Source organism: Hyalella azteca, unplaced genomic scaffold, assembly GCF_000764305.2.
Source record: "Hyalella azteca isolate HAZT.00-mixed unplaced genomic scaffold, Hazt_2.0.2 contig4307, whole genome shotgun sequence".
NCBI classification, from domain to species: Eukaryota; Metazoa; Arthropoda; class Malacostraca; order Amphipoda; family Hyalellidae; genus Hyalella; species Hyalella azteca.
The window spans coordinates 20,846-31,068 of NW_025934527.1; the positions used below are offsets into that span (position 1 = coordinate 20,846).

The window sequence follows — 10,223 nt, forward strand, 5'->3', positions numbered from 1 at the left end:
AGCTATTCATGTCGGGGGGCGAACAGGCAGAATGATACAAAAAAATCATCGCCAAGAGGGAGTGTATTTAGGACGAAGTGGCGGGGGCTGCAGAAGCGGTGTCCACGGCACTGAACTTGTCCTTATCCTTGCCCTGAGCAGCGGCGCGGCCAGCTGCCTTCAATTCTAGCAACTTCTTGCGGCTGTCGGTCATCTTCAGCTTCACGATACATACCTGCATGATATGGTTTATATTAATTGCAGTCTTTATCGTGATAGAATTCTAATTAAAAGCACCTGAAATTTTAATTTTAAAAGGAGTATTGAAGAAAAGTTATTCGAGATTAATAATGCAATTATCAATTATAAATTGAATTCAAAAGTTGAAATTTCTTCAACTTTTCCAAAGGAGAGTGAATTGAGATTTTATCTTCTACGTAAAATGTGGGTTTAGTGGGTGTCATTGTTCAATTATAATACGTAAAATTATCTTTATAATCGAGATTACGAGAATGACGAGATTGTGAGACCAAAATAGCATAAATTATTTAGCACGTACAAAAGGGGTGGTTACATTTTCCTTTAATAAGAGTGGCATGATAAAATATGTCTGATTGCAATGCAACACAATTACGCATAAAACTACATGAATGATTGCTGCAGCATGGAAGCCACTACTCGAGTTACTTTAGACATGTGTATTAAAAAGATTGTTAACATTAATACATTGCTTAGTTAGGACTGAACTTACATTTGAGGGATGAATGCCAATATGGACGGTGGCGCCATTGGCCTTCTCGCGCTGAATCCTCTCTATATAAATGATGCCCTTCTTGCGGTAAACTGTGATGACCTTGCCAACCTGCTGGCCTTTGTAGTGTCCTCTCATCACCTGAAAAGCAAGCAATTGAACATTGGCTGAATCTAAAAACGTTTACAGGAACCTAATCAGCATGAATTTTTTTTCTCGGACATTTTATAGAGTAGGAATTCTGGACATTTTCTATCAAATATTCATTACAAAGTATCGCTTTTGTATTATGACAGTATGCATACCCATAATCAACTAACAGCACCAATATCTCCAATAATGGAAGAATAATTTGCTAAAAAAAGTACATTCTTCTCACCATGCATATCAAAGACAGCAATTTAGAGTTAAAATTTAAGGAAAGTAAATTGTGGGAACAAATAAGTTAACAAACCTGGACTTCATCTTCTCTGTGGATGGGCATGGAGCGAACATTGTATTTGGTTCTGAGGTCCTTAGAAAGAGGCGAGGACATCATCTGTCTGATTTCATGTTTGTTAGCCTGGAAGTGACGCTTGCGCATCTTCCGGCTTGAAGATGTCTTGTTCTTGTTCAGCTTCATTGTGTTTCTGAAAACAAAATTTGTAAAATAAATTTTGATATGCATAGTTAACAATCAGGCAATTCAATGCATACTTGAAATTCCCATATTCAATGCATCCATGAAGCTTACAAGGTGCCAATTTACTGTCAGTTTCAAAATTATTCATTTTATGAAAAAAGTATTAATAGCAAATATCTAAAGATTGATTAATTCATCAAACTGTAAACTTTTACTTGCTTGAGATCAGACAGTCCCTACAATTTTAAAATATACATATTATCTAGAAAATAAATTTAAGTTATTGTATAGTAATGTAGGGTACTTTTTAAAAATGCAGTTTAAGTTGGGTTAAATGGGTCAAAAGTGAAATGACCTAATGATCATGATAGGTATATCAAGAGGAAATGTCTGGCATTATTTGATATTACATAATCCTGAATCACAACGTAGCAAGTTAATTGATCCAGTACCTTTAATAACCCTACCGCTACCACCGAGTTTTTAATAACCAATTTAAACCAAAATAAGTTTCTTTGTGGGTAGCATCATTTATAGCCTAGGCTCATTTTGGGGGCCCTAAACTCACTTTTGAGATGTGAACCATTTATGAGAATAGCCTAGCCTAAACTTATTTGTTGATCCAACCATCCAAGTGTATTAGATATTAGATAGGTAATACTTTTTTAATTTTACCCTATAATAGTATAAAGGAATAAGCATTTTCTACACTTAAGAGGCAATCAAATGCTCAGGATGTTAGACTCAGGTAGCCTATGAAGGAAACATCCCCTTATATTTTGAAGATAGGCCCATTTAAATAAGAGACAAACTACCACAAGATAATTCTTAACAATTACTCATAAAAAAGTAAGTTAATTTTGTAGTACTATGATTGCTTACTGCTTACAAATAACAATTACTCAAAGAAAATTAAGTTAATTTGGTAAGATGATTCTTCATAATTACTCAAAGAACAATAAGTTAATTAATTTTGGGCCCCCGCCCATCAACTAGATAATAGGCTGGCTATTTGAATAGTAAGTAAGTTGAGTTGTGCACTTGTGCTGCAAAATGGCAACTTGTAGCCTCATTGGACACAGGGACCGTGATTAGAGGAGGCTGATATGAAATCTTTGGCAGAAATAAAAAAAAGCGCATCAAAAATCATCATTCCACAGGTGACTTAATAGGGTAAATGCGGTATATTCCGACACATTAAGGACGCATCGAGAAATGAAAAACTATAAAAAAATAACCGTATGCGTTACTCAAGTTCTGTTTGCTTTACGCGACTCTCATGACTCTCAAAACACCGTACAAAAAGCCAGGAATGATGAAATGTCACAAAATGTTGCCATATTTATTTAAAAGCCTTTAGAATGCAAACCTACCAAATCCCTATATTGAGTATATTCCGACACTGTGTGTGACTAAATTCGACATACATAATTCCGACATAATACATAATTAAGATAATTTCAACATAATACATAATTCCGACATCCACGTGTTCCGACGGTGTTCGAATCCTGATCGCTGTGTGAGCTGTATTGGAATACAATACAGCTTTGAATTAGAACAATATTGAATATTGAGCACAACTTAATTAGGCTTTTAATCAACAGTTAGCTATTAAACTTTTAATTAAGAAAATTTTAATTTTTGCACACAGCTTGGAACGAGCTGTGTGTGTCCAATTCAAGTTGTGTCGGAATTAGTTTTTATGTGTCTAAATGGGTTTCTCAACTTAATCATCTATTAATTTATTTAGGTACCACTTGAAATCAGCAAATACAAGAATACCTACTTAAAGGATTCCTAATATATTCACAGACGTACTGTAAAATGGGGTAACTTAGACCGGCGGGGTAACTTAGACCACTTTTCGTTTTTTATGGGTCGGAAAAAAATCGGTTTTCCGATGCCGACCGCCAAAAATGGATTTCAGATTCGTAATCTACACCCCAAAAAACATATAATTAACAAAAAAAACACCCTTTTTTTGGATGTAGTTAATCTGCAATAATACCCAATTCTAGAAAATTGGGCAGAAGCCATCCAAAAATAGGACGAAATATGTCTGTGAATTCTGTTATTGCAATCGATTGCACCTATTTTCATAGTGCTTGCCCATTTTCATCCACAGAAAATGAAGAAAAAGATCCATTTTTACCAGCAATTCTAAAAAAATATTTTTGAAAATATATACCTAGTTCTTAGCCATGGTTTCTAGAAATTTTGCCCAATATTCTAGATTGGAAATTTTGCCCAATATTCTAGATAGATGCACATCACTTTTCCTAAGACATAATACGATAATAATAAGGCAGCGTTGAAGAAAGCTGTAAGACATGACAACAATTATTTGAGACCATTAATAAAGCTGGCTTAATTGAATAACCAAAATAAAAAATGAGTACTCTATGAAAGAATTTATCAAAAAATTAAACACTAAAAAACACTATAATCACACACCTCACACCAAAATTCTTCCGAAAGAGCAGCCAAAGACTAACTAATGGTTCTCCCAGAACTTTATAGCGGCTCTATCTAGCCTAAACACGGAACATTTGCAATATCATTGATAGATGAATTTATAATAAATTCACAAAAATAACAAATTAAACAGGTAAAAATCATAAATATCATAAGAAATTATCTGAATGATCTTCGGACAAAATTTGTTACCCGATGTGAATGAAAAAAAAGTTAAATGTTGCAGTCCGAAAATTTGTGTGGGTAGACATATACATAAAATGTTTGACACGTTTCAAAATCGAAATTATTCATCGTCAATCACTTTTATGATCATTTTTGTAATTAATGTAATTGCATATAAATTGCTAATGCTATATAAGGATTTATTCTTGTGCCAAACGTTTGGCCGTAAAATTGTTCGAAACGTCCATGCAAAGACTATTTTGACCGAATAAAGACTGCTTTGAACTCTAAGATATCATTTTCAACCGCAACAAAACCTTTGAGATAAATTTTTTGGACTTATTTCCATATGCAGATGCGGCCGCATCAGTCGCTCTGCTGTGAATTTTTACGCGCGCAAAGTGGTCTCTAAAAACTTGATATTGCAGTCCGCTGCTTGCATGCAGTCACTATAAAATTTCCAATAATCTTCAATAACTTGAGCCGTTTTTCGCTCGCTCTTTAAGTTAGTGCAAATATTTGTTGAACACTGCCCTTTCGTTTCTTTTTGAAGTTAAATTTACCCATAATTTAATTGATTCAGGCTTAATTGGAAATTATCTTAGATAAAAAGGGACAATTTTTCTCATATTCATGTGGCGAATATTCAGAAAATTAAAAGTAGGACGTCAGAAGATTAGTGATAATGTTTCTAAAAGGACTGAATTCGCCCATTACGATATTGTTCCTGCCTTCATACCTAGAAACTGAAACAACACTGGAACTAAAGCTGCATCTACCCTCAGTTGGGCACGCGGGTGTACAATGCTGTTGTTTGATATATAATGAAAAAACAATGTCATATATATGGATTGTAAAAAAAACGTATCAATACACTCTGTTTTCCTGAAGGTCTGCTGCAATGGTGAACTTACTCCTCTCGACTGCATTGGTTCAGCGATAAACAGTCATGGTCCCGCACCGAAATCTGAAAGGGATCCTTCCCGCCGATATTAAACTCTAACCAAGGCTCTAATATTTGAAAGAGGTATTCTGCTCAAAAGCCTTTCGCTATCATTTGTAAGAATCCTAGTGTTTTGTGCGTGCTTCAATGAACTTGGATTGAAGCCTCTATTGGATTGAAGGCGATTGCGTTGAATCCTCGAATACATGGATTCAACGCAATCGAAGTTTGTTTCTTGGGCGCTTATTAGATCACATCTGACTGAATCGCGAAAAATATATAATAATAAAAAATAAGCCTACCAATACTCGACATACACGTAAAACATTACACAATTACTAAATAAACGTATACACATATCAAAAAGTTACTAATTTTATTATCTGCCTCATTATTGACCGTTAAGAAAAATCAGTGTAATTCACTTGCTTATTTCTACGCAAAATGATTACAATTCCCAAAACGTCGTACACTGAAAATACATAATATACGCTTAAAAATTACTTTTTAAAGACAACACTTGTAAAGAATCCAATGTCTCCAATGTTAAAGATGTACAATGAATTTCTCGTTTTAGTTCTAATAATAAAAAAATTAATTTTTCAATTTTTTAATATATAAATTTTTTCAAAATTTTTTATTCTGTCAATTGATTCCATGCATTGCCTCCGACTTCACAAAAGTGTGCAAAATTTCAGATCATTTGGACAGGTATAAGTGCGTCAAATATCAATTATAAGATTTGTAGCTGACAAAATTATTTTTTCAATTTTTTAATATTGTAAAAAATTTTTATTCCTAAAATTATTTATTTTGTCATATGATTCATGCGTTGTCTCCAACTTTACGCAAGTGTGCAAAATTTCAGATCGATATAAGTAGAAGTGTAGAAATCGATAAGTAGAAGTGTATTAAATTTCGATTACAAGATTTGTAGCAGACAGACAGGTAAACAGACAAACAAGAAGTGAAGTTAAAGAGAAGTTTTGTAAAATGCTTAGGTGGCCAACAAAATTCGTCTGGGTGTGTACCGTAGAAGTCAGCCTATTGCTTTAAGAGATTATTTTTTCGTGAAGTGGGTGAAATATTGCGCATCTTTTCACGCTGTTGAATATGAATTACTTGGCACATGCATTATCCTATAAATTGCTCATGCCATATTTTATACAACTGTGCAGCACGATATGGATCGTGGGTACATCGAACGTGCAGCGCACTCAAATCAGGTCAAGCATGGGATGTCGACAATCCTCATTTGTGAAGAAGTACTTCATTATTTGGTTATATAACTCAGATTTCTTAAGTCGAGATGGTTGGAAGTTTTTTTTTCAATTCTCTATGTACGACTACATAGAAAAGAGAATTGTTCGGCATGTGGATTGCAATTATACTCGTACGTATCGAAACGGCCATGTTGCAGTAACAACTATAACAATTCATTTGTACTCCTGCCGCTTAATTCTTCGATCGATTTCGTACTAATGAATTAGCTTCTTTAAAAAAATTGTGACATGACCCAACACCAAATTCCATCTGTTACGTAGCTAGATATACAACCCTTTCCTCAGAAATCAACCGGAATATTGACCGCGAAATCGTTTGGGGTCGTCGAATGTTAGACATAATTACTAAATTAGTTATGTTTTGTGCGAATAGCGAAGTAAGTAAAAGGTCATTGGAATGATTTATTAGCGGAAAATAACCTTGAGTCAGCGTTCATGTTACTTCATTGAACTGAGTCTATCGTTTTAAAGTTGATGAATTGGGTGATTTCATTTACGTTGAATCATTCATATATATTTCCGTGTTATAATTTATATATATTACTAAAACATAAACAATTACAGCAGCTTCTATGAATTAGGTTCATCAAAATTACGTTTCATCATAAATAAACTTTCATTACTTTTTTCATTAAGTTTATATGTTACGTGCAGAAATCCAATTTAACCTAAATACCGACACGCTTTTCTTGCCGAAACTGAAAACTATTATTGGAGAAAATGTTTCCCCTTACTGAAATGTCCCTTGGGCAGTTGAGCGTACGGTTGATCGAGTGCTCGTCTTGACTTCGGATGGTGACGTGTGGAAACCTTTAAATTGGTACGTGAAAATTCGATTCAATTAATTTCAATATTGTCGTTTGATTGTTATAATTTCCCCTCAAGGTTTTAATAAGCAGGTAACGTGAGAAATAAATTCTAATTCTATAACCGATTCTAAATTAACGAAAGTTTGGTTGTTAGTCTAATATTGTATGAAGGGTTGAAGCACTTATTAACTAAACTATCTATACCCTGCTATTTGACTGGCTAGATAGGGACTAACCTACCTCGTCTGCATTTTTATTCCTAATTAATATTCATGTTTTCGGGGTGTCACAAAGTTCACTGTCATTTTCGTCGTCGACACTTTTAGTTCTATGCCATTTCTTAGTCTATTTTTTTTTTTCAATTGGAGCTGTATTATTCCGAAATAATCCGAATGATCTATATTGTCTTTCAATTTTATGCGTTGCAGGGTGAGGGTAGTGCTATTTATATACTCAAATCTATATTGTCTTTCAATTTTATGTGTTGCAGGGTAGTGGTATTTATTTACTAAAATTTAAATAATGCCTCATAAATAATTACTTAAATTTACAATTTCCATCAGATGATCAGCGATGTCGCCAAATGCTGAAAATGTTCGTAACCTGCACAGGGTGAGCTTAGGAAAGTACTCTTTCATGCTGGAGTTCCTTACCCAACAATGGCAGGTGGTTGAAGAAGAGAAGAATAATCCAGAGACGACGTACAAAGTGTCTATCATCAATGTGTGGGATTCATTCAACGCATTCCTCGAAGTGAACGGCTACCCTAGCGACTGTTGCAGCAAAATTCTCTTTGGTAAGCTGCTGAAGCAAGCAGGTGTGGAGAAAGTGAAGAGAGGTCCACGATATAATCAAAAGTTCTATTACTATCCATTGGTTCCCGTTGAAGGTTCCATGACCGAGGCTATGATGTCGACTGTAACTCAGGATCCCGACGCATGTGGCGAAATGCGAGAGCAAAACTACGACTCAGACAGCACAGTCAAGAAGGAAAACCTGATCGCTACAGAGGCAGTTTCGTCGAAGAACAAAGATATCAACGTGACTTCAAACCAAGGCATTCAATTCATTAAAAATGAAGTTGTTGAACATTATGATTTCAATGGGAGCATTGCTCTTTATATCAAAGAATAACAAGTTGAATGCAGTCGAGAATATGAGAATTAAACACCATCAACTATTTTTGGAGATGCCCTCAGTTCTTCCTCTTTATGTTGGCACAGAAAACACTGATGATTAGGACAGCATGTGAGGCGTCAACAGCGACGGCGGTTTTCTGTAAAAAATAACGAAAAAGTTTACACAAGACGGAAATTTTGTCGTTATAGAGAAGTGAAGAAAGCGTTATTTAATCCACACTTTAGAGAAATTGGTGCTGGTGCACATGATGCACCGCTATTGGTGGGACTGGGCCATTGCTTTGCATGTGCCTCTATCGTAGCCATCAAATAGTTATTATGTCAATACGTATTTAAATAGAATTTTAATTTCACGTTTCAGGCGAACGCTTGATTTTGCTGCACGTCCCGGTTTTTAATCTTAAATCTTTTAAACCCATTAAGAACATATTTGAGATGTTGCATAGTTATAGATCGTGTTGTTAACTTGATTGTGTTAACAAGATAAATTAAAATTAGTTTGATTAACGACCCGAGTAATGTAGCTTGACCACTTATTCAGTCTAAGTAAAAATTATGTTCTTATTCGTTTGAAATCTATAGGATACTGTACTGCTATGCTCCTTTTGGTGTTATATTTCAAGAAAAAGGGCTCATGAACAACGTTTCATTTCATCGACCTCACAACCACAAATTCTGGAGCGTAATAATTATCTTGCTTTGATCTAATAGTTTCTTTAACAATTTTGATCAATGATAGGAAATGGCTGGAAATGCCAATCGCAAATGAGCAGAACAATTATAACGTTATAGTATTTATTTCCGAAGCTGAACAAAAAATCTACTTAAGGAATGGAAATATATTTTGTTTGTGTCTGGCGGTAAGGCGAAGAATATTGTTTCCGGCCGAGGCTTTTTAGCGCATTTTCTCATTTATGGACAAAAGGCGCCATTGAGCTCGTCATGTACATCTGTCTGTCTGTCCGTCCGTCCGTCTGTCCGTGACCACGTTTTCGCCCACGAGAAAATCCACTCACTGTCACTCACTGCAGTGAGTACTGAGATATATATTTTTGTTTAAATAACACAGCGTCGGATATATACGAAATAAGTGACGGTGGATATTACTTATCTAGATGGCATATTTAATCAACATGCCTTGGTAAATAAATCGGCCTGAATTTCATTGATGTATTGACATGATGGATTGACAAGAGACTGTACCAGGGATGTAGTGATTGAGCAAATTAAATAATTATATAATATGTGATTGTAAGGATTAAAATTCTATTAAACATATGGGGAAGGATATTTCTACGTTCTCCCTACTTTTACTACGAGATATGCGTATTTAACGTCTCTGACAAATTTGCGGTCGGCCTGAGGCCGGTCTCCATGCGTATATTACTTTGGGAGAAATCCTTTGTTGTATTCGGAGACCGGCCGCGATTCCGGCCGTAAATTTGTCCGGGACGTGCTTATATAACGTATGCTATTGACATCGTCGGACTAGAATAATAGAAATGCATGGTTGAATTAATATGTATCAATTCAACCATGATAGAAATGCATCTATAAGGTTTTTATCTATCCGGAAAAAAATGAAAATAATTGTAATCGAATGATTTTCATGTTTATGACATTCACGAAGAATTTGCATCATTTACGAAGACGTTATGTCATTTATAGGACTTGATGCCAATATGATTTCTTTATTGGTTCGGAAACATAATTTGTCACGTCTCTCAATTCTATTATTATATTCTACTTTTGCTGTGTGTCGTGACAAAATTTTACTTCTGCACATTATTGCGTGAATAATACATTTATATAGTTATGATTAGTCTAAGGTCTTTTTGTATGATTTTATTTCTCAACTATTATAACGACGAAGATCATAGGCTGGCCGGTACATAAGTACCGAATCGACACTTCTACGAACACCACCGAACTCGCCAGCGGACACAAAGAACAATAACAAATACTTACCTGCAATTTTTGAACTCATTGCCTGTCAGGAATTAAAAGTACTACAATATTTGTTACCTCAGTTACAAAATAAATGAAAGGGTGTT

At 34.8% G+C, this 10,223-nt stretch overlaps 2 protein-coding genes across 3 annotated transcripts; one reads left to right on the plus strand and one right to left on the minus strand.

Annotated features, from left to right (window-relative positions):
- Positions 1-45: 45 nt before the first annotated feature.
- On the minus strand, positions 46-3,889 carry LOC108680001 (60S ribosomal protein L26). The gene is made up of 4 exons (XM_018168751.2): positions 3,810-3,889; positions 1,185-1,359; positions 731-871; positions 46-214 (listed from the first exon to the last, which is right to left on the minus strand). Exons 2-4 carry the CDS (start codon positions 1,350-1,352, stop codon positions 68-70), a joined length of 456 nt encoding a protein of 151 aa, XP_018024240.1. The 5' UTR covers positions 1,353-1,359; positions 3,810-3,889; the 3' UTR covers positions 46-67.
- Positions 3,890-7,000: 3,111 nt separating this feature from the next.
- LOC108680004 lies at positions 7,001-8,757 on the plus strand. Of its 2 annotated transcripts, none has more exons than XM_018168754.2 (2): positions 7,001-7,041; positions 7,594-8,757. In XM_018168754.2, exon 2 carries the CDS (start codon positions 7,604-7,606, stop codon positions 8,162-8,164), a length of 561 nt encoding a protein of 186 aa, XP_018024243.1. In that variant the 5' UTR covers positions 7,001-7,041; positions 7,594-7,603; the 3' UTR covers positions 8,165-8,757. The 2 variants fall into 2 exon arrangements, with proteins under 2 accessions (XP_018024243.1, XP_047735908.1); XM_047879952.1 differs by lacking the exon at positions 7,001-7,041 and having other exon boundaries at positions 7,508-7,826; positions 7,920-8,757.
- Positions 8,758-10,223: the final 1,466 nt, after the last annotated feature.